The 23,605-nt window shown below is 46.2% G+C and overlaps 1 protein-coding gene across 1 annotated transcript in view; it reads left to right on the top strand.

Moving 5' to 3' along the window:
• Positions 1-23,605, top strand: part of PTPRG (protein tyrosine phosphatase, receptor type G) — a 350,734-nt gene that overhangs the window by 261,588 nt on the left and 65,541 nt on the right. The window contains exons 9-13 of the mRNA XM_019536996.1: positions 4,049-4,233; positions 6,311-6,419; positions 9,109-9,158; positions 12,281-13,211; positions 19,207-19,336. Coding sequence (XP_019392541.1) covers positions 4,049-4,233; positions 6,311-6,419; positions 9,109-9,158; positions 12,281-13,211; positions 19,207-19,336 — 1,405 coding nt within the window. The remainder of the gene's footprint in view (positions 1-4,048; positions 4,234-6,310; positions 6,420-9,108; positions 9,159-12,280; positions 13,212-19,206; positions 19,337-23,605) is intronic.

Genomic DNA, 23,605 nt, shown 5'->3' with positions numbered 1-23,605 from the left:
CGGTATCCAGCTTCTCAAGGTGTTCCTTCACGAGGTCAGCATTGATGGAGGGTAGGGGATCCCCCTCACCTGGATCTCCCTGTCCCATAGCAGGCATGGGTGTCCCATGGGACTGATGAAAGACTGATGCAAAGTACCATTTAATAGGTTGGCTTTTTCCTGGGCGTCAGTTGCCCCATCTGGTTCAGCAGGGGTCCAGTGTTGCCCTTGCTTTTGCTCCGGCTCCCCACGTGTCTGAAAAAGGACTTTTTATTGTCCTTGAAGCCCAAAGCTAGTTGGAGTTCAGTTGCAGCCTTGGCTTTCCTGGTTTGCTCCCTGCAGGACTGGACCAGTGCAGAATAATCCTCCTGATGGGAGGGATGAACCCAGAGCTGGTTGGTTCCAGCCCGTGGGGATGCTTCTAATGTGACCAAAGTCATCCTGCGTTGTACGCGTCTTGTCCTGGCCGGGGCTGCGGACTAAGCAGAGCCCTGGGTTGCTTTAGTGTGCAAGGACAGACAGAGGACAAGTGGATTTTGGGGTGATAAAACAGACAGTAGGAGAGAAGGAAGCCAGAGCGCTGGCGTGTGCCTCGTTTTCACCAGGGGTGCAATGTGCAGGGGAGACGCTACGTCTTGTCCTCCACCGACCGCCACAGACGCAGAGGCGGAGGCTGTGCTGTGTTGCAAAATGCACGTTGCACGGTTTCTCCCGGGCCCGTCCCATGCAGAGTCTTTCTGCAGCACGGCTAGGCAGAGCCAGCACATTTGCTAGTTGTCGTTCCGCTCTCCCAGTCTGATAATTTGCCCTGAAATGAGGCCTGTCTGCAGGGGTTTTCGTGTTTTAAGTGTTCTTAAAACATAATACCCTCTATGCTCCCCTTCTGCTTATCGCTGCAGCATAAGGGACTGGAATTTAAAAACAGCAGTGGTGATATGTCTTCTAAAAATAGCTTAGATTTGAGATTTCAATGTCAGATGTGGTTTTTGAAAGCAAACATGAATTTGCTAGCTTGTTTGTCCATTTAGCCTGGAAAAAAAACAAAACAGCCCTTCATGTTTCTCTCCAGTCTATTCTGATTCAATCCAGATTGGACATTTTTTTTCAGTCCAGTCTGTATTTGTCATCCAACTATTCACTTTGCAAAAGGACTGGCGGCTCTTGAACATCTAAACCTGCTAAGAAGAAAGAGAGAATCTGTGACCCTTTTTTTTCTAACACGTAAGACCCAAAATACTGTAAAGAAAATTAGGTCTGTGGAAAGTGACAGTTTTTCATAGATGGCCAAATCATTCGGCACTTTCTCCTTCCTATCCGACGCTCACATCATTATTATGTAGTGCTTTAATTAAACCATTGCACTGAATTATTAGAGCAAATGCTTTTGATTCCAATGTGTCCTGAACAGGTTTGGCGAAATGAATAAAACATGTGATTCATTTTATAAAGAAGAAAAAGATTCCTTAATTTTGCCGATTCATAATTCAGAAGTCCTCAAAATAGATGCTGAATAGTAGCGTGCTAGTTAGTACTTAATTATAGCACGTTCTTCCCTTGTGCCTTGGAATAATTGGAACATTGTTCTATTAAATCATAAACATTATGAACCTTATTTACTCTGAAATGTGGCATTGTGAATTCACTCACCTTCCTAGGTCTTTACAGACTCCTCCATGGCCCCAGTCAGAGCAAACATTTCAGCACGTGCCTCAGAGATATCCGTGGAGAGTCGTACTTGTGCTGCATTCGCTTGGGGGTAGCACTGGGACCGAGAGGAGCTCGGGCGGGCTGGCGCAGACCCCGAGACTCAGAAGAGTAGCAGGGCACGTCCACGCTTGCAGCAGGCGTGACACATGGGCCCGACCGAGATCTGAGCATGCTGCTTTTGTGCTGTTCCTAGCTCCCTTGGCCTTTGAGTTGAACCAAGCCTTGCATTGCTGTTATGGCAAAAGGATCAATGAGGAGGCTGTGATGAGAGAGAAATCTCCATAGACAGGCATGAGCAGAGAGAAAGTGGTCCCCAGGGCTCTGCAATTCTGCATGGGATGACCTGCAGCATCCGCATCCCGGGTGGTCGCAGTGGTGAGCTGGGATGGGAACAAGCCAGATGGCTCAACTGAAGGTTGGGTATCGTGAGACCCGCCAAAGGTTTTGCTGTGTCCGAGAACAACTTCAAAAGGAGAGACTTAGTACCGTGTCCACCAAATTAGTCCCCAGGTAGCATCAGGCGTGTGAGCTCCTGGCAGTAGTGGGAAACCATTGTGGAGCAAGCAGTTTCCTAGGTGGAAGGTACAGGGCACAAGCCGGAGAGAAGAGGCACGTGCTCAGCGTGAAGAGACGGTGGCCAAGGGGGAGGGAGACAGGAGCTGCGTCTTGGCTGCAGACTGGGTGGCAGGGTTCCTGGAGTGGCAGTGCCAGGAGAGGGCAGTTGTGGCCACCGCTCTTCAAAGAAATAGGATTTTTATTCTGTCAGTACGTAAATAAATTGCACGTGAAAGTGCAGGGGGTTTATCCCACCCGTGGCTTCGGCAGGGGATAGATACGGGCATGCGGCAAACTCCAAACTCCACTCACAAACAGGGCAAATGTCACGTTTCTTCCCTCTCCAGAAATCTTTCCATGAGAAGATGTTATTCTGTTTTCTCTCTGTCTATGGATTTCCTATGAAAGACAGATTACAAGTGCACAGAGTGCACCGAACATGCCCATTACTGTGGTAATACTAGTGTTTAAGGCGTTTAATCGTTTGGAGCCTATTTTTATCCACGGATGGTAGGTGTTTGTTTAAAATGTTACATGGACAAGGTGGAAACCAGCACTTAGGAAGTCTTAGCACAACAGAGGTTCTTCTGCAGTCGCACATGCACACACGTGCACACGCTCAGGCACGTGCACACAAAGCGAATGGATGGCAGCTGCACGGACTTGAAATGGGCAGTCAGAGAAGGAAGGACAGCCGCGGCTAGCGAAGTGGAGTCTTTGCCATCACTGAAAGCCAGGTCCTTGCATGCTTCGAGGTACCTTCTGTATGCCGTTCTTCTTGGCTCAGGGTTCGGCTTCCAAGACGGGGAGTGAGAATCTCTCCAGAATTACACATTTAAATCATGACTTTTAAAGCTGGGGAGAAATATAAAAGCCTTGTAAAAGGAAAACTCTGCAGACTTTATTGATAGCATATTAGTGCCATCTAGTGTTCCCCATTAGTATATTTGCCTTCGCATTTTGCTTGCTTGAAAACATTTTCGTTGTCATTGGGGGACCTCTTAATTTGCTCCAGCTCTAAACAGATTCACTGGGTTAGTGGCCAGACTCAGTCTTCCTGGAATGGGCATTGGTTGGCATTTGGGATAAGAAGATGCTTGGCATTTCTTCCTCTGGGGGAAAGGTTCCCAAGATGTCCTCTCCTGTCTCCTCACCCCCGATCCCTGTGTGCAGGCACACGTCAACCCCCAGACTGCTCTGAGCGCACAGCAACCTCTAGCATCTTTAAGTCCCAAGTAGGTGACAAAAGCCACAGCTTCCAGGTGGAGGTGGCTCGGGTTAGTCAAGCTGGCATCTCCATGCGCTATCCCAGCACTGTCTGGCAGAGAAGTTGGTTGTGGGGGGGAGCGGGAGGGTGTGCGGATGAGGGTCCTGAAACAATCATGCTCTTCTTTTCTACCATGGTATTTGAAAGACAAGACGACTGAGAAGCTTTTCAGGGAAACCTAGAGTGGGGAGTGTGAAAGACCCTTAGTTTCTCACCTGCTAATGGGTTGAAAAGAACCCACTTCGCTGTCCTGCAAGGCAGAGGATGATTATACATTAGGAAGCTCTGGTCCAAGGAAGCAGAGTTCTGGATTTGTAATGCCGTGTGTGGACTCGCACGTGCATGCGTGCAGAGCTCTGAAAGTTATGCAGCTAGGGTATGCGTGCGGATGTTAGGACTGGAGGTTTTGTGCATGCTCCAAAACGATTTGCAACCTAACTAGTTTGCAGAAAGACCACACATTTCACAAGCCAGGTTCCCCGATGTTCCTTTCCTGCAGCGAGTGGTGCAGAGTTTCATATTTGTCCCCTTTTCTTTTAGCTTGCAGTACTCCACCTGTCAACATGAAAGTTCAGCCTGTGAACAAAACCGCCTTGCTAGTGACCTGGAACCAACCTGAGATTATCTACCACCCTCCCATTGTGAACTATATGATTTCCTACAGCTGGACTAAAAACGAAGATGAAAAGGAGAAGACTTTCACCAAGGACAGTGACAAGGACCTGGTAAAACTACAGCATCAGCTATTGCCATTAGTCTTAAGCAGCTCTTTCACTGTATCGTTCTCAGTAGGAAGAGGTAGGGTGGGAGAGTGTTGGTTGCAGGAGTGCAAGGTTAGGTTTTCATTGGTATTCGTTATGTCAGAAGACTCGGCATTTGTTGAATGCTGCAGACCAGTCTCCCCAGGACGCCTGTATGAATAAGCTGGCATGCGCATGAAAGGAAGGAGGTTGGCAAATTCCTTTCCATGTGCTGGGGACTCTAGCTTGAAACCACTCTGAAAACCTTTTGGCTGGTGTTCAGTTCATAGATCTCCAAAGTAAAGGCCTGATCCTGAAAAGTGCCTTGCTGGGCTAGAGCCTACCACTGTGCAATACCTAACTGAAGTCCATCGGGACTGTCTCCTAGTAAGCACTCCCTGGGTAGCAAGGCAAGGGCAAGGGAAGGTCTAGGTGCTGAGTGTACCGTGGCCTTCGCTCCACTGGCAAAAAAGGAAGTGTTTGAGATTCCTCAGCTGCTGATCAGAGGAGTCTCGGAGAGAGGCTGAACCTTTCCAGCAGAGACGGAAATACCAAGCCGTCCCCTCCATTTGGGACTGGATCTTTGTCATTCTTGTCCAAGTGCAGGCCTTGCTTCCACTAGTCTTTTAACATTCTCTGCATATAAAATCAAAGTGACATATTCAGGTTTGAAAGGCCAGTTTATTGTTAATCAAAGAAAGGCTCTGCAATAATGAAATCAGTAATTGTATATGCACATGAAAAATGCAGCAGCAGAGAGTGAAATTCCTAACGACTGTTATCATTTTTTTTTGGAAATACACAGTCCTCTGGGCCCATTCAATCAGTTATAGAATAATACTTCTCTTATTCCCTTAGATGAAGATTCTTTTACTTCATTTCCATTTATATTTTCAATTTCCCCACTAGACATTGTTATCTGGGTCACATTAGGGAATGATGTGCTTCACGAAATCAGAGAGGAATCTATTGAAAGACACCCAAGGTTATGATGTATTATAACCTCTCCCTTGTCATAACGTCATGCTCTTAAGGGAGATTTTTTTTTTCTTATCAGCAATCAGGATAGAGTGCATTAATCGGCAAAAACGATTCAGGGACAAATGCAATGTCTAGTTTTATGTAAAAAACATAATTAAATGTGCAGAGAATGCAATGAAGGGCTAGCCTGAAGTGAGTTGCCCTAAGTCCCTGGCCGGAGAGTGGGTCATAGGTGACGGACACAGCTCTCATTTAGTTGAGGAGCACGGGTGAAAGCCACAACAGATAAACACCCTTTGACAGTGAAACCATTTGCTCTCAAAGGCTTGTGTAAGAGACAGTTAGGGAAATCCAATTACCTGCGATGTCTTAGGCTAGACTGGACCGTGCAGTAGTAAAAAGTGCGCTAGCATTGCAAGCCTGGGGATGCAGTGTGGTCGATGCTCATCACTCTCAGGCAGGCATGGGCTGTTCATGGGGGCCAAGGAGCACATGGAGAAGGAGCGGCTGCGTAGCAGAGCAGCCCCTTTGACGCAGTAGCATGCCCATGCAAATGCCTCCGTTGCGGGAGGGACTGGAAGATGATTTCCAGCGCGGCCACGGGTGGCAATCTTCGATCGTCAGTGCATGCAGGAAACTGCCACAACTGTCGCTGTTACTGCAAAACAAAGCTCCTGGCCTCGATACTGCGCTGGCTGTTACTGTAGAAGGGGATCAATGAGAATTGCCCCTTCCCAGTACAGAACTTCGATTTTCATTTGTAAAAGGTCAGGTACCTTATTTGCAGTTTCTCAGAGCAAAGGGAAGAGCAGCACACACGAAGTGAAAGGTAGCGCAGGGGCGAATGCACTTTGCAACTTCTCCCTTGTCCGGAAAGGCAGCGTGAGCTCTGTGCGCTGCCGGCATCCCGCGTCCTTGACCGGGTGCTCTGCACGGGTTTGAAGGCTCCCCATTAGACATAAGTTTGCCCCATGTGCCATGCAAATTCTGTGTTAGCGCTGTGCTCTATATGTGACAAATTGATCATGCAGAGTCCTTGTGGGGGCAAAAAAACTGAATAACATCTATTTTTTTTAAACAGAAAGCCATCATTAGCCATGTCTCACCTGACATCCTTTATCTGTTCAGAGTTCAAGCAGTGTGCCGAAATGACATGCGTAGTGACTTTAGCCAGACAATGCTTTTCCAAGGTAAAAAAACAAATTCCTTTTCAAATGACACGGCTCTTTTTTCTCTGTTTAACGTTCTCCTTGCTGCCCTCCCTGTCTATGTGGAATAATTTTACCAGCAGTCTGAGTGTTTCTAAACAGCACTGATTTCCTGACACCAGGCACTGGAGTTAGTAAAACTCTTATTCAGATGAAGGGGACTTTCCTTGCAGTGTCTCTTTTGGGGACAGGTTGTCGCCTTCTGCAATTTCTTCCCCTTTCTAGCTCGTCAAAACCTGGATTTAATAATCCTGCAAGGCCCATTTATTGAGCCCAGGTTTTCCACAAGTTTGAGAACCTTGGATTTGATGAATACAACAAGCCCTTCCTGGTACTAACCTGTGTGTGTGTGTGTGTGTGTGTGTGTGTGTGTGTGTAAATCTGGTCTAATTGCTATTTTTGAAATGGTGCATATGAGCTGAGAGAGTGCTGATCAGCATATTTTGGAAATCTGAGCATAAAAATGCAGCAGTTTTTTTTTTAAATCAGCCCCTGGCTAATTACTTTAGCAAATAAATCAAATCTAGCAGGGTTTGCTGCTGTGCAATAGGAATTCCTGCAGCTGCATTCCTCACGTAGCAAGGGTGAGGCCTGGCTAGTGTTTGTGGGGGGTGAAGGATGGCAGAAGACGCAGCCTGGCCAAGGCAGCCCTGTGCCTATCCGCTGTGCACCATCTCCCTGACTCTCGAGACACAAATATAAATCAGGAGTAGAAGTGCCCGTGGAGTCCTTCCCCAATAGCTGCTGCCACGTTATTCTGGTGCCATGGCATCAGTGTGAGATCATAGAGAGGCCTTTCAAGTGGCAGAGGTTTCCTTTTTTTTAAACTTTAAAGCAAAACTGCTAACGCTTCCACTGTCGTCCACTGCTCACTTGGTTTTTTGGGGGTGGCATTGAAAGCACAGATCCCTCCACGGTGGGCACCTCTGCACAGGAGAGAGACTTAGCAAGGCAGAAGTGAAGCACCATCTGCCAAGGGCTAGCTCTCAAGAAAAGCAAAGAGTTAAATCGCTGGAGTCAGATGTAATCTACTGAACAAATTAACAGAGACATTTTTAAGGGTGACCTTTGGAGAACAGGGAGGTTTCAGACATGGTTAATCTGACAGTCCTTAACAGCTGAAGCAGTCTATGAGAAGTCAGGCAGTGGACACAGTTCACTCTGCGTCAGACTCCCCCGGCAAGCACTGTGTTCTCACCAACATCGGGGGAGAGCAGGGTGCCAGGCAAGAGCTATCATATCTAATCAGCATCTTTTATGCTGCCTTATCACCATGGTAGCTGAGGTACCCGGATCTTGCCTGTGGCTTTGCGAGGGCAGCTTGAGAGAGAGCCAGAATCAGACATTTGGATCCCAGTGGGCTTTAAGCAGAGGATAAAAGGGACTGGTCCTGTGCACCTTGATTGTGATGCCCACTAGATCGCAGCAGAAAAGCCCCTCTACATTACCAGCCCTGCCCGTTCCACGTTGGGGTCTGCTCTGCTGTCGATAAGCAGATGCTACCATGGAAGTTTATTTGCGCTCCTCTACTTTGCCCAAAAAACGAAATGTGCCTCCGATTTTAGACTGGCGCCAGGATCAACGTTTTAAAATAATCCCACTTCCTGTTTCTTTGCATTCTGCATTTCACTTCTTGGCACGGTCTTCGCTGCTAGGAAGCGCGTCCTGCCAGAAACTTAACGTGGTAGCAAACTCTGACTGGTGGTAAGGGCTGGAGGTGCAATCTGCTGATTTAAATAGTTAATAAAATATCATTATTTGGTTTGTTAGACAATGGGCACCCTGTACAGATTTTTAATTATCAATAGGAACTAATGTAAAAACATGTATGATTGTGGGCCCTATTTTAAAGGATTTAAAAAAAAAATCTAAATCCATCATTTACACAAAGCAGTCTCAGCCAAATACTGATATATGTACCTAAGTACAAACAATAATTACAAAAGAGCCTGGTGTGTATTTCTGCCTGCCTCTTCCATGCTGTCACAAACCGACAGCTCTGGGATGCAAATCTTCCTACTGTTTAGAGAAGTAAATATAATGTCAGTCCAGTTAATGAAACTCAGATACTCTAATATTAATTCTAAATACCAGGGACCAGGTTCAGATTACTGCTGTATGAGGATAAGTTGCAATAAACAAAGGTTTGATATATTTTGAGGCCAGAAAGCGACTATGATGATCCCTGTACAAGCAAACCATATAATTTCACCTGATGTGTGGTTGAGCAAGATCATATCATTCCTCAATCAGTGCACTAAAGCTGCCACTTTCAAAGCTAAAAAAGCTGAGTGGGTAAAGTGAGATGCACAGATTTGCATGCCAGCATGACTGTGGTTTTAGGTGAGTATCTTCAGGCAGCTGTGTCTGAAAATCCGGAACTTACTCTGGATTTAGTAGTGGTGTACTTGAGGGCTGAAGGACTTAGCTATGCAAAGCAGGCTGCTTCTGGGATTTTCTACTGGTATTTGGTTCCCAGCCTGTGTGACTGCCCCTCTTCCCCGTAGTCATCTGCCAGCAGGCTTGATAGCAATGGCTCACCAATGTACGAAGTTTTAGGCTGTCCCCGCTTGCCAAGAAATGTTGTAGCAAGAATTGCATTTCAGCAGCTTCACATTGTACCATTTGCCTTCATAATGTGCTGAACAATGATTCTTCTTTGTTTCCCCAGCTAACACAACTCGAATTTTTGAGGGGACCAGAATTGTAAAAACAGGAGTGGTAAGTTGGAGACATAAATCATTGCAGCAAATTATTTACAAGCCCTGGCAAAGTGCAGCATCGCGCCCGCTAGGTGGCAGCAGGATGTTGTGGATATACCGCACCGCTGCGGTTTTGGAAGGTGTTTTGTTACTTAGACCCTAAGCAAAAGCTTTAATAGCCCAATTCAGAGATTCAAAGTTTCTCACTTTATAGCTCTGGAGTCTGAGAAACTTTTCACCCACAAGGCAAAAAAAGTCCAGGAATGTTTTTGGAGGGGTTTTTTGTTTTTTTTTAATATGTAATCCTAGCCCTGAGAGTGAGGCTGTGCTCCATTTCCTTTAATAATGAAGGCACAGAGATGCATACAGTGGTTTGGCATATGGTGATCACTGTATCCCAGCACTGTAAAAATATTTACTGACACATAAATTAGACCTCAGCAAGCTCTTCATTTACATTTTTTTAATTTGTATTACTCGCAGCTGTAAGCATCTGCTAGCGGCACTTAGTTTTGTATTCCAAAGGCAGAAAATGCAACGAATTGATGTTGTGCAGCTCCAGGGCATGCATGCGCAGTTTCAGAGTTGGGTATGGTTAGCCTTCAGTCCCCAGAAAGTCCTGGCCGTCAGTGTTTTGAATGTTGATCTGATCACATTTCCAGACTGACCTCGTATTGGTCTAACGTGTGCTGTAAGGCTGAGATCCAGGGAAGTATTTTGCTATCTAAAAACAGCACGTAGCTGGATTCCAGGCGCTGAGTCCAAAAATGGGATCTAGGAGCCCCTGGTTCAGCAGATGCTTAACCCTGGAGGCAGCTGCACTCATTTGGGGATGGCAGAGTTCCCTGGGTTCCCCAAGGCACCAACCCCTGCACCAAAGCAGCCTGGGAGATGCAAGTGTAACGCTTGCCAAGCTTTTTTGGCATCCCAGTATGCAGCAGAGCAACCCACCCATGGCCCCAAGAGAAGTGACCAGTTCAGCGCCGAGCGTGCCATCCCCAGGGGCTGCGAGGACCCGTGTGAATCTGTCCTGCAGTGCATGCTCGGGGCGCTGGCTTGCAAAAGGAGCTGTAAGCTCCTGAGAAAGACGGGTGTCCAGTCAAACTCCTGGACTTCATGTTTCTTATGGTATAGCTCAGCGTCTGGCAGCTCTGCACCTCCCTTCAGATCCACCCAGCTCTCCCTGAGACAGCGCTGGGAGCCCATATGCCTAACCTTGTTCCTTTGAACCAAGGGCCAGGGCCTCATTTTTAGGTGTTGCCATACCTAAATTTGAAAACATCTAATGTACCTGTATGGCTCTTGCCCCAAGTGCTTTAGTCCTGGCTTCATGAATGGTAACAAGCTGCCACTATGACAGTAACATGCATGCAGCTCTTGATTAAGAGTGATTAACATCTCTAACGATGATGCAGAGGTGCCCTAGATGTGCAAAATGTGCAGTCAGATTGTAATCCTGCAGCCCAGCTCGGAGATGAAACATGTCTGCCAGAAAAAGGCAAATCTCACAGAGCTGCAGAGAATTCAGACGGAGCAGCCTCCCAAAATTCAGAGGCTTATTTAAAGTTCAGGCTGGAAATCTCCAATGAACAGAGTTTCTCTGGAGATCTCAAGTTCTTTGTGATGGCAGAAATAGCATGAGAGAGCAGCCTTATTGTGCTGCAGCTTTCTAGCTCCCTGGCCTGCCTGAATTGCAGAGGGAAAGGGAAGTATCCTTCAACTACCGAACTTCTTCCAAATTCCAACAAGATATTTAGGCTTTGAGATGCTTTCTGGTTTGGATGCTCCTCTTTCTGCCCCATCTGCCCTTCCCTCCTGTAGCCCCTGCTTTATTTTTGTCACTTAAACTAGTAACAAGAAGCATGTTTCCTAAATCAGGGAGGCCGTGTGGCCTGAGCAGGGCGTGTAAAGCCCAGCTCCTCCACAGGATTAGCTCATGTCTTTGGGCATGACTTCACCATCTGCCTTTTCCCAGGTGTAGCTTAGGCCCCGCCAGACATTCAGCTCAACTCAGGGGGCTCTTTTTTGAATGCATCTTCCATTTTTATTTAGAATAGGCAAGGTGATGGGGTTGGAGAACGGTCACCAGCACCCTACAGTCCAGCCCGAGCGCAGGCAGCGCAGAGCTGAAGCTCCGAGTTGCTATTCAGCCCCTGCTTTTCCCTCCCACGGCTCCGCTGGGAAAGCAAGTTGTGCCAGCCCTTTGTTCTGGCTCGGCTGTGCTTGCAGTGAGGGCAGAGAGCTGCGTGGGTGAGGAGGTAGCAACTTGGTGGTGGTTGCTAAGGGCTGGCACTGATGGGACCCAGCTCGGGGCAGGAGGGAGACCCCTTCCACCCTCCTACGGTCCCATACGGGCACTCTTCCAGACGTGCAATGGGGATCTTTTCCAAGAAGACAATGCCTAGCTGGCGGTAGTGCCAAACCTTAGGATAAGCTATGTGGTGCAGACCAGCCTCGCTGAACATGATGCCAACGGAGGCTGCAGTCCCACTGACCAGGTCTCAGTGGGAGGGTCCCGGCACCCATGTGACCTCCTGTTCACTCCCAAATCCGGGAGCATAAGTGGCTGCTGCAGCACCTACTCCTACACCTTAGCAGCTCCGTTGTTATTTTGGGTGGCCACTTACGTCATGTTGGGTGTATCTACATGTTCATTAATGCACCTTGGGTTTACTACGTCCTTAATAAAGTACTAACTAAATGTTCAGTGCCTAAAGTTAGTGCCGGCACACAATTATTTAGTGACGCTTACTGCGTGTGCACTAGCCTGATAACACAGTGCAGCAGGCTATTAGCACGGTTTGTGCGGTGACACTCTAATGCACAGTAAGCGTCTCATGTAGACGCAACCCTTAATCTTTAGCCTTCCGCATGGCCAGGTTTAAAGAGCTGCAACGGGCAAAGCTGCACTTGTTTAAACCTTCTCAAATGTGTTCCCACCCCAAAAGGGGAAACCCTGCTCAAAAGCAGCTAGATGTGGGAGGGTGAAGATAAAAATAAAGACCCATTGGTGTGATTCATATTTTGGACCTGGGGAAAGTCTGCTCTCATCATTATTTTACTTTGTGACGCTTGTGCTTGTGCTGTTGTGGAGTGGATCTTACTCCAGTTTGTATAAATTTACTTGTCTCATTTGAACAGAGTAATGAGCAGAATGGAAAGAGAAAGAGAAAGAAAACAAAAGGAAAAATGGCCCGAGGTAGCATATCAGGTACCCCTACTGATGCTCTCTCTGCTGTGTTTTCTTCCCTTGCCCCTCCTGGTGACCTCTTCAAGCCTACAGCTTCTCCTGCTTCCTCCGCTGACATGGCTCCCATCAGTTCTGGATCTTCTACCTGGACTTCCTCTGGCCTTCCCTTCTCCTTTGTTTCAATGGCAACAGGAATGGGACCGTCCTCCAGCGGGAGCCAAGCCACGGTGGCTTCTGTGGTGACCAGCACGCTGCTTGCCGGCCTGGGCTTTAGCGGTGGCGGTATTTCCTCTTTTCCTAGTACTGTGTGGCCGACCCGGCTTCCGACTGCTGCTTCTACCAGCAAACAGTCAGCCAGGCCCGTGCTCGCTACCACGGAGGCTTTATCTTCCCCAGGACCAGACAGCGATTCCACCCTCCCAAAGGACAATGACGGAGCGGAGGAAGGAGAAAAGGATGAGAAAAGCGAGAGCGAGGATGGCGAAAGGGAGCATGAAGAGGAGGGAGAAAAAGAATCGGAAAAAAAAGAGAAAAGTGCAGCGACAGAGGCTGCCGAGGTACAAAATAACACCGAGTCCGCACCCGCCACTGTTTCCCCCAATAGAACTGCGGAAAAGGAAGGAAATAAAACCATACCTGGTCAAGAGCAAAACCAAAACGTTTTCCCAACAGATAGGAGCCCCGAAGAAGGGAGCACAACCGAAATGGACACCCAGCCCCAACCCCTCCCCTCCACCCAAGTGCCACCAGCATTCACAAATGAACATTACCTAGGGCAAATCCCCGGGAGACCGGAGACAGCATCGCGGAAACCTTTTCCTAAAGACGACAGGTTTCCAGAGGAAAATCCGTTGGATAACAAGTTCATCACCGTAAACCCAGGTGAGTGAGCCAGGCTGGGGAGCTGCGCCAGCCGGCCATCCCAGATCTGGTACATAATAAAACAGAAGGACCCATTTTCTCACGGCTTTGACCCCCCTGCAGTTCGGTTAGCAGCGGTTGGGTCTCGTGCTGCAAAAGTCGGTTCTGGGCTCAGCCTACAAATGGTCTTAAAATGGTTGCGGGGGTGGAGGGTGGGGAAACACCACTGGGGTTTGATTTCATTAGGAAGTTACCCAGTCTCCAATTAAAAATCCATGCTCCAAATGAGAAAACGAAGTCTGGCAAGAAATTAGCCTGTAATGCATTTGCCTGCTTCAGGAATTTTGGATTTAAAAATTAATACGCCGAACTCCAACTGTGACATTAACTTTGAAGAATGGCTGCTGTATCTGGCATATATTTATTTTTCCCTGGAGAACTCGCTAGGTGTGTTTTCGAGTTAGCCTGATTGATGTGCAGTGCTCTCCTTGGTGAAGCGGGAGCCTGTCTGGCTGACTCCTCGTCACACACATCCACGAGCCCTGGGTCTGGCAAACAGCTCCACACGCGCGGTCCCTTGCACTGCGTAGAGAGCATGGAAGCTAGCAGGGGCACGGTCTTCTGGATTGGACCCTGGGATCAGGAGGCTGGCCTCCCACTGCAATTTTAACACAGTGTAAAGTTAATTTCCGTAACGATTACCGTGCATCGCTTGGCGTTACCGTTGCATCTGCGAGCTGGCAGGCTTTTTGCTGCTTCCACTTCTAATTCTGCACTTTTGCCAAGCTGTTGTATGTTTGGTAATTTTCTTTTTCCATCCAGGCTGCTCTGGAGTTAGAATACTGTGAAAAGCATTTTAAATGTCTGTGCTTAAATACAGTGCTAAAATTGTGTGGCACTCCGCAGCACCCTTGAAAGGATCTCCCTGCTTGAGAATCACTGCTTTATATCACGGCCAAATTCCCAGGGACGGGAAACATCCCGCTCTTCAGGGTGTCCTCAGGAACACACGGGGAGGGCAGAGCAGGGGGTTTTTTGGATAACTAATTTGTGTGGTAAAACGGCAAAGGAAAAACAGAATTGTGGTCAATGTTTCTTTTTTTCTTTGATATTTTGGAGTGGAAAATGTAGTTGTTTTAAAGAGCAGAAAACTGTTTCCTAACAGTGTACACTTGTAAAATTAATTATAGAGAATCAAATTAGCAGTGTATAAGGCAGTGGCTGAAAGGGGAAGGACATGTGAGTGTGGGTGACGGGAGGAGAACAGGGAACACATGAGAAATTACTGGGAAAGTGAGAGGCCAATTAGTACAGCAAGGCTCATTTTCTTTTAGCACTTATTTCACACTCACGTACACACACCTCTCCTGAGGCCACGTCATTATTTTCCAAATGGCATTGGCCTCCGCTGGTCTGGTACTATCGGCCAACGGTAATGACTCTGTCTGCTCCTCAGTGCTCGCTCACGTGCTCCTAGTCCAGTTTCTTGTTCAGCCGTCTCTCGTTTGTTGTTTGCATTCGACTAATCGTACCTTTGTCTGCGGGTGTTAAATAGACAGGTGCTCTGCATTATTCTCTATTCTTTTAAAACTGGAAATGAGGAGAGGCCATTACAGCAATATTATTCCACCAAAAAAACAACCCCAATCACGGTCCAGCCGTAGCAGATACTAATCAAGAGAATTGTGATCGTCATATTGGAAGCTTAAATGAATCCTTTCTGTTTAATCCTGTGTAGTGAGCGCATGTCCTGCTCCCTGTCATGAACAAATTAACATTTTTTCCAGTTGGTGCTTCTGTCTGAGTCATGATCATAGATTGAAAACAGCGGAGATCTGGGTATTGGCCCAGTGGGGCTCCACTTGATATGAACATTACTCAGCTCCTCCCCGCTCCTCCCCAGCTTCCACGGCGTGATCTGACCTCCTCTGGCAGGAGATCTTTATCGGGAGACGATGCTCTGCATCCTAAATCGTGTTTAGTCCCAGGACACGAATTCAGTGCTCAGTGAATTTTGGTTTATAGAACAGCCCAACCAGGGAGGAAGCTGCAAAAGCCTTTTGGGGATAACTTTGTTAGGATAATTAAACATCTGTGTATAATGCTCTCTTGCTCCATAGGTAGCAAGGATTATTAAGTTGTATTTTCTTGTGAAATTTGAGCTGTTTTGCACAGCATCTTAGAGCCACCTACAGTCAAGGGGCTTGAATGCTCGTCGGCGACCCCCCGGATTGCACAAGGAGACTTTGTTTGTTCATTTGAACTTGGTGAATCTGCATTATCCAGCGCTCGGGTTAATGCCATCAACAGCTGTTAACTGGGTATTGAAAAGATGCATCTAATAGTTCAGAATACACAGGGATGAGAGCTGCAAAACTGTTTGTAGGTAAAAGAGGAAATGTCTGTGTGCTGACATTCATTTCAATAAAAAGTATAACTTTTTGATATTTCAATAAAAAATATAACTCAAGTTTCCACACTTGCATAGGATGGCTGGCACTGCCCTCCAGCCTTACTAATTGATGGTGCTGTAACAGTTTATCATCTCATTGACTCAAAGGAATAGTTGAAGCTGACTTGCATTTAAAGGATTTCATGATATGAATCTGCACGGCTGGGACAGTGCCATTGGAGGGGGCATGAAATCGGGGGGCTCGCTGTTGTCCTGGGTATCGGTCTCTATAACAGCAAGCAGGCAGAACATGGTCCCGGCCCTGGTGGTGGTCCCACACAGTGTAGGATGATAAAGAGAAAGTTTCAGCAAGGGGTAGAGCTCAGGTAGGATAATAAATTCCTATTAACAGTCGCATGTTATGGGAAGTGATGCTTCCTACAGAGAATAAAGATACCAAGTTACCACGGACATTTAGAGAGACCGTCGATGTGTCCAAATGCAGAATGGCCCTTGCTCACGCTGGCTCGTGCCCCGAAGTCCCTCTGCCAAAGCCTGCCTTGCTGTCCTGTCCCCTTTCTCCAATCCCCGGTGTGGGCTCCCGGGAGAGACGAAGCTGCTGAGCGAGTGCTTCTCGAGAAGGCGATCCTTGTGAAGACCTACACACTTTGCCACATGGAGAAGTGGATTTAGAGCTGCCTGGGCTCATGTGGTGCAGGACTTCCTGAAGTGGTTACGCTATAATAATTTTTATTCCTTCCTACTGGGATGAATTCCAAGCCAGTAAAAGGCAAACTGAATTAATTCAGTGATGACATATGCCACTGGAAACTGTTTACATTTCTTAGCAAAACTGGAGTTTCCTCATACATGAGGGATTTTTTTTTTTTTTTTTTAATACCGAAGTCAGGCATTAGTGGGCACAGCTCTAACAAGGGCACGTTATTTGTGCTATTGCAGCTCCAGCGTCCTGTGTTAACAATGAAAAATTGCAAGGCTGGTATTTTTGCTAGAGTGCAGGGGAGTCTCAAGCTCCCTCTCTTCATTGCTAATGTGTATTTTCTTCCATGTTTTTCACATTTCCCAGCACGCTGCCTTTTTATATGCTTCTCTGCCCTGGCACCCAGAAAGACACCTGCTGGCAGCCCAGATGTACTACTAAATTCTTCTGGCCTCCACACTCATTGTGTAGCAACTTCCACTGATATGGTTTTGTTTCAGCTCCCTTCAAATGTTTTCTTAAGCAAGGAGAGACATCTAAGACTTGGTCTTCAAAGCAAGCCCGGGCTTCTTTTCCTTTACGAGAGATCATCGGTTGCCGTCCCCGCTTGCAATTTCAGCCTCAGTGAATCGGACTGCCTGCGCTAGCGCTTGCTTTGGGCATGCGGTGTGCTTTCTTTTTTGTACATCTGCAGCATAGGAGATAGGAGAGGTCAGATAAGTAAAAAAATCTTCCCTGTAAGCACAGCATCATTCATATTACTGAGAGCGTACTTCATCCCAAGGAGGTTGGGGCTGCAGCCCGCGCTGTTCCTCGAGTGATTTCCGTGCTTGCAAGCAGACGGGAGCTCGCATTCTTGTATTGAAGTGCAGGGAGATGCTCCTTGATGGCACCCTTGCCTTGTGGGAGAGGAAGTAATATTTGAATAGGTGCTGGGGCATTTGGCTTTCCCAGTAAGTTTGATTGGACCATATGGTTTTCCTTTGCCCCCTCGTGCCTCTCTGATGAATAATACGTGCCCTGCCCTGTGGGCTGTGGGGCTTCCCTGTTTGGTGTTTAAGTGGATGGAGATTTGCTGATAAAAGTGCTCAGTGCAAAAGTACAAATTACTTTGTTTCATGAATCCTGGGGGTTTTGCAAGTGCAGACAACTGATTCTTTGGGTTCTGGGTTGTTTTCTTTTTTTTCTTGTCAGCTGAAATCAAGGTTTTCTCTTAAAGAAACAGCAGCGCGTAGATGGCCTATCTGCTACAAGAACTAATTGAAATGCTGGCCTTACTGTATGCTACATGGGAGCTCTGGGCCGTAGGTCTGCCTGTCTGCTCTGAAACAAGCTGGCGTTAAGGTGCACCCACCTCCACCTTTCGTGCACCAGCAACGGGGGCTAAGACACAGTCCTGGCTGCCCGTCTCTCTGCTGATCGGTTCCACACACAGGGCACGTTCGCTGCCCCCCCGGCATCCGTCTGATTAGCACTTCATTTAGGCTCGCCTGCTAAAGGGCACTGCCTCCATCAGCCTACTTCTTCAAGCTAGAAAGATCACTTGCTGGGCTTGCAGCAGCCTCCACTCTTGCTCTGTTTTCAGCAGCCAGGCAAAAGCATTTACAATTAACCTTTACTTCCATGTTATTTGGATTTTACTCCTGCCTATGGTGGAGTATAATCTAAATGCTATTAAAATAGAGTATGACTTCATATTATGTGACATCTTGTGACTTCCAATTATCCATGTTTTGCCTACCTACGGTGAAAAGGCAATTACGTTCCTCTGGTAAGATTTGCTGCTGTTTCAGAAGATAGGATAATATAATACTGAACAAGGGTGTGGAGTTGCAGTGGTAAAAAGAAACCACACGAGGGGATAATAAGTAAGAGTCAAGTGTGTATTTGTCAGCCTTTGTTCAGATCTGAGGCCATTTATATTAATGCATTCCCTGCTGCCTCCTGCAGACAGCTGCAGACCTTCTGTTAGATCCTGCCAGGAACTGCATCCAGTCTTGTGCACTGGACTGAGGGGGTGAAAAACTTACCAGAATTTGTGAACTTGCACAGATGAAGGGTTTTGCAATGCAGCAGAGCCCTTCACATCTAAGTTTTCATGAGGAAGGGACCATCTTTTCACTGGATGTGCATACAGTCCTGGTACCGCGTGTCCCAATACTTGATTGAGGCCTCTGGGCACTGTTAAAACATGCTTTATTTCATCTAATCGTATGCATTGTACGTATAATCATACAATCATAGGTAACTTGGTGCCAAGACCCGGCAGATGGAGAAGTTGGTTTATCTTTGCTGTAGTTTCCCAGAATCTTGCCATAGTTCATTTTGTGCACACCAGAGCAGTAAGGATTTGTACATTTGGTTGCAACAGGCACATCCACCCATCTCAACAACCCATACGTATTCACGCACCTTAACAACTTAGGAACTTTGTCGACACAGTACTGGATCCGGTTTTAAAAAAGGGTTGGTTTTTTTTTGAAGTGTTAATATTAGTAAAACTAAGTATGCGTTAGCGTGAATTTGCAATGAACCCAAAGAGTTAACAAATGAACCTGCAGACATTTATGACCAAGCAAACCTGCAGACATTTATGACTATTCATTATTCTTCACTGACCTTTCAGATTGATTCTGAGTGGTGTGTGCTACATCTGGTAATAGCACAGGTTTGGGTCCTGAAACGATGGGTAAGTAACACGGAGCCTTGCTAAGTACAGGAGCGGAGCCCAAGCAGCGTGATGCAGTACGCATCCATGCTTTTACACTCAGGTGCCTACAGGTGTGTGATAAATGGAGGTGGTCCTTGAACTTGAAGTTCTTTACTCCGAAGCAAGGACTAGCCATTTGGTTTTGTTTCAAAATTGTCCATGAGAGCATCATTAATTTGGTTTCCCGTTGCAGCAGACAAGAACAGCTCCAGTATGGCCACCAGACCGTCCGGCAAAATGGAGTGGATCATCCCACTGATCGTGGTTTCGGCCTTGACCTTTGTGTGCCTCATACTCCTTATAGCTGTGCTCGTGTACTGGAGGTGAGCCTGCGTCCTCTGGATTGGGAACTGCCTGGGATTGAATATGCTTTGGGGGGCTGTGGTTTTCCATATGCTCCCATCTCTTTTATTTTATGAGATGGTACAGCGATGGATACTTCAGTTCTGTGTCTCTCTCGCAGTGCTACAACAGCTGCTGTTGGTTAACTCTTTCAAGTGTCTTGAGTATTGATTTTTGTGTCATGAAAATGAGATTAGTGGTTGCACCAGCCGGAACCACCTGAAATGCAGACAAGTGTTTCCTCAATTAGCTCATCTTAAATAGCTGTAAAAATGCACTCTGGGCCTGACCTTCAGGATAAAGGGTCGTGGGAGAAGGGTTTGCTGGACTGGGGCTCTGAGCCTCTCTGGGTGATGCCAGCCAGTTCAACTCCTCTTTCTGTTGCTTCAGCTCTCCAAATAAACCCTGCAGTTTGCTTCTCCTAAAGAGATACTGAAGTTTGCACCAAGTGTGGTGATGTTCAATGATTGGGATTAGCCTCAGTAACTTCAATGCACGTTTGGCTTAAGATAAACGTGACCCTGAAGCATCTTCCTAGGGCCTTATATATCCCGTGCCTAAAACCTGAGTCTCATTAACCCTCTATTAAGATGTCAACTTGAATTTTTATGAGTGAATTTAACTTTGCCTATGATTTTGTGTAAGACAGACAGCATCTGAGATAAAGCCAGGCATGGACTTCACCATTTCTTTTCTAGAAGGGGCTGAGGGGCACTGAAGGACACAAGTGACCAGATCACAAATTCTGGAGTGGCAGGAATTAACCATCCAGGCCAGAAAATAATTGCTGGGCCTTGTTCAAGCCTCGTCATCCCAGGACTTGCAGACCTGCTTGGGAAGTGCCACATCTCATCACTAAGTCCTAACTAAGATCAGCAGTGCTAAGTTGGGGTGCAGTCTTAATTGCTCATGTCTGCAACATCTGTGTGCATTAGGCTTGTATGCGAATGACCTTTTTGCTGCTGATAGTCTTCTAAACTCTTTGGACACAATTGTTGACCAAAAGATAAAGAAAGTATTAGCCTGGGACAATTGTCAAAATGTATTAACAGTTTGATTTCAGTGGAACACAGAAGCAAAACCGTTGTTAGAAATGCCTGTGTTTTAATTGTCTTTCATAAAGAAATGATTCTGAGGACTGTCAGTTTATCCTTAAAAATATCCTTTTGGGCAACAATTAATTGGCCAAGCTGAGTCTGGAAAGTTCAAATGAACATTAATAAATAGGTGACAGTGGCCCCATTAAAAATTGACATTTGCAAGTAATTATCAATATTTTGACAGTCCTGTGACCAGCAGTAGTGGTACTTATATAAAAGATTCAATTGTAAAGACTTCAGTGATAACTGCTTTTGCTGACCTCTCTCCATATATGTTTCCCAAAATGTCTCTCTTTTTTTTTCATCATATATAGTGGGAAAAATTGCTCAAAATGCCATCCAGGAAACCCCACTGAAATGAATGGGGTTCCCAGATACAATGTAATGGAGGGTAACATTTATTTTGCAATATATGAAGATGTCTTTTTACACAGAAAAACCTCTGAGCTGAACAAAATGGTAATGGGGATTACTCAGGAAAATGCTTTTATGGCTGTTTGCAAGGTATTTTTTATTTTGTTCTGTAATTTTACTAATAGACTCTATGAAAAAAATTAAAAACTGGTGCTCAATATGCTGAAGCAGTAGGAAAACCATATTCAAGCTGATAGAACAGAGTGGCTTAGTTAGAGGTACCCCGAAACTACTGCTGGTAAGTGATTACTTTACTGGGGACCACTGCATGATTGGTGACCAAACTTAAAGTACCGTATAACTGAGGTTGAGCACATTTCAGCCTAAAAATTAATGAGACAATTTTTATTTTTTCAGTGGTAACAAAAATACATAGAGGAAGGGTAAAAGAACAGGATTATAATGGAATTACTTGATAAAGTTGGTAGCATATATACATATGTCTGCACCTACTTTTCATAATTTGCACAACTGTTTGTTAACAGCTGAAGAATTACAAAAGCCAGGCATTAAAGCCGTCACAACGAGGTATAGCCAAATGCAAGGATGAAGTTTCTTGGTGAAAAACTAGATGGGACAGTGAAAGTTGTGTGTATGTAAACACAGGAAGAAGGGCAAGGAGCATTTGGGGTTGAATCAAAAATGGGTGTAGCACATCATCTGCAGTGGTATTCCTGACTGCCCAGAGCATTGAATGCATGGAAGTGGAGGTGTGGTATTTTGCAGGCCGTTTTCAGTTTGGTTCACTTTCCTTAGGAAGGATAAACTGTTTGGATTGGTGAGCATTAAAAAAAAAAGAAAAAAGTGCAAGAAATTAAAACAACCAACGAGACGCAATTCAAAATGTTAGGAGGAAGAATGAACTAGGTCATTGGAAAGAAGTGCTTAACTTAAAAGTGTAATGGGCAACATAAGGAATAATTTGGAAAATCAGCCTATCGAAAGTAAAGAGCATGAAAATGAGTTGGAGACGGATCTTTTTTTTTCAGGCAGGAATATAGCATGAAAGCACTTGCAGAGAGGAGGGAACCCCCAAGGGGACGGGCGCGTCAGGCTTGGTGGTCTCTTCCTGCGCAGCAATTCTTTGTTCTTGAGTGAGAAAATGCATTACAGCACGCGCAGGGAACGGGCAACTGCCGAGGGGTGGTGGTGGGTGGCCATGCACACAGAGGGCAGAGCAAGGGGGTATTTGGGGGCACTCGGGGACCAGTTGATTTGTTCCATAAACAGACCAGTGAGGCAGAGCAAGGTCTTTTGGTTGGTTGCATTGCATCTCCTACCACCTAGGAGTCTAAGTCAAGCCTTAGTAGGGGAGTGGGGGGTATACGAATGTTAAAAAAAACAATATCATAGTTCTGACCCTTTGCAACTCTCACGTCTAGTTATATGGATGAAAGTCATTCCCTGCTGATTTCCCAGTGTAAGAAAAAGGTTGGTTTGAAAATCAAAACCAAAGGAAGCTGTCACTGATTTCTTAACTGAGGGGTTGAACTTCCATGTAGTTATGTCTTGTCTTGGAAGTAGCTGGGAATGACAGCTGTACTTCCATATGAGCTCCTTGATATGTGGGGGCAGTTTGGGATCCCCCCTTTCCTTTGGACAGCTGGAGGCCATCACATGATTGATCTTTGAGACAGGAGGCCACTTTGTTCTCTCCCGCACTGCTGCCACCCAAGTCATGAAAAGGTATTGGAAGTGAAAGGCACCCAGCAATTCTTGGGGGCGGCGGGTTGCTGGTTGTTGTGGGGGTTGTTTGTTTTATTTTGATTTGATTTGTTTTGTGGTTTCGGTGGGGGGAAGGGAGGGGGTGTTGCACTTAGTTTCTTGGTCTCCGTATAGTTTTAATGAAACTGCAATGCAAAGACAGCTGGAGAGAATAATAATACGTTTTCATTATTATGGGAGCAAATAAAATATAAATAGGTCAGCATAAAGAGGCTGCAAAAATTGCATTGCTTGGCACCCCAGAACAGTAAGCAGACAGCTTTATCGCATGCCCACAGGACAGCCCGGACCTTAGCAGTGCAACAGATTTGGCTTGATGTGGTTGTTAATCCCCAGCTGCTTGAGCAGGAGGAAAAAGGAGCCTGTTGCTTGACATTTCACTTCTCTCTTATCTGGATTTGTTTCTTTGAGTGCATTTGCAAGCAGATTTGGCAATTTGGGCATTACAGCGTTGGTTTTCAGGATATTTCTTCACAAGGTCTAGAGCTTGAAGCTCGGCATTATGTCTAGTTGGATGAGTGTTAGTAAAGGTAATACCTCACTTCAGCTAAATCCAGTAGAGACACTTGACCCAGGAATAGCAAAGGAAGACAAGAGTCTAGTTATGAACACGTCCATGCTGACACCCAGAAAAGATCTCTAGAGAGTTGTATGTTACTCACAGAAGAACCAAGGGTCCGACTGATGGGAACACCAAAAAAAAAAAGGCCTGGACATCCTCAAAGATGCTCTGATTCCTCTTTTCTGTGTGCGGAAAATCAAAGTGTGTTGGCCTTCAGACCATCCGGTGCGAGGGTGACTGCATGCATGGGCTTGTCCTGTGGCAAGTCAACTCGCTCTACCATGCCGAGCCCTCACATGGCACGGTGCGCATCTCTGCGGCCGCACTCGATTTCAGTAAACTGTTGATAAAAAACATTGTGAAGTGGTAATGGTATTCCTGAGCATTACCATGGTGAAGGGAAACAGGAGACTTCATGTAGCGATTTGCATTTTGGTGCTTTTTTGCAC

Source organism: Crocodylus porosus, unplaced genomic scaffold (assembly GCF_001723895.1).
Source record: "Crocodylus porosus isolate Cpor-Errol unplaced genomic scaffold, CroPor_comp1, whole genome shotgun sequence".
NCBI classification, from domain to species: Eukaryota; Metazoa; Chordata; order Crocodylia; family Crocodylidae; genus Crocodylus; species Crocodylus porosus.
Note: the sequence above shows the minus strand (reverse complement) of the source record. Positions and strands in the feature narration are given on the sequence as shown.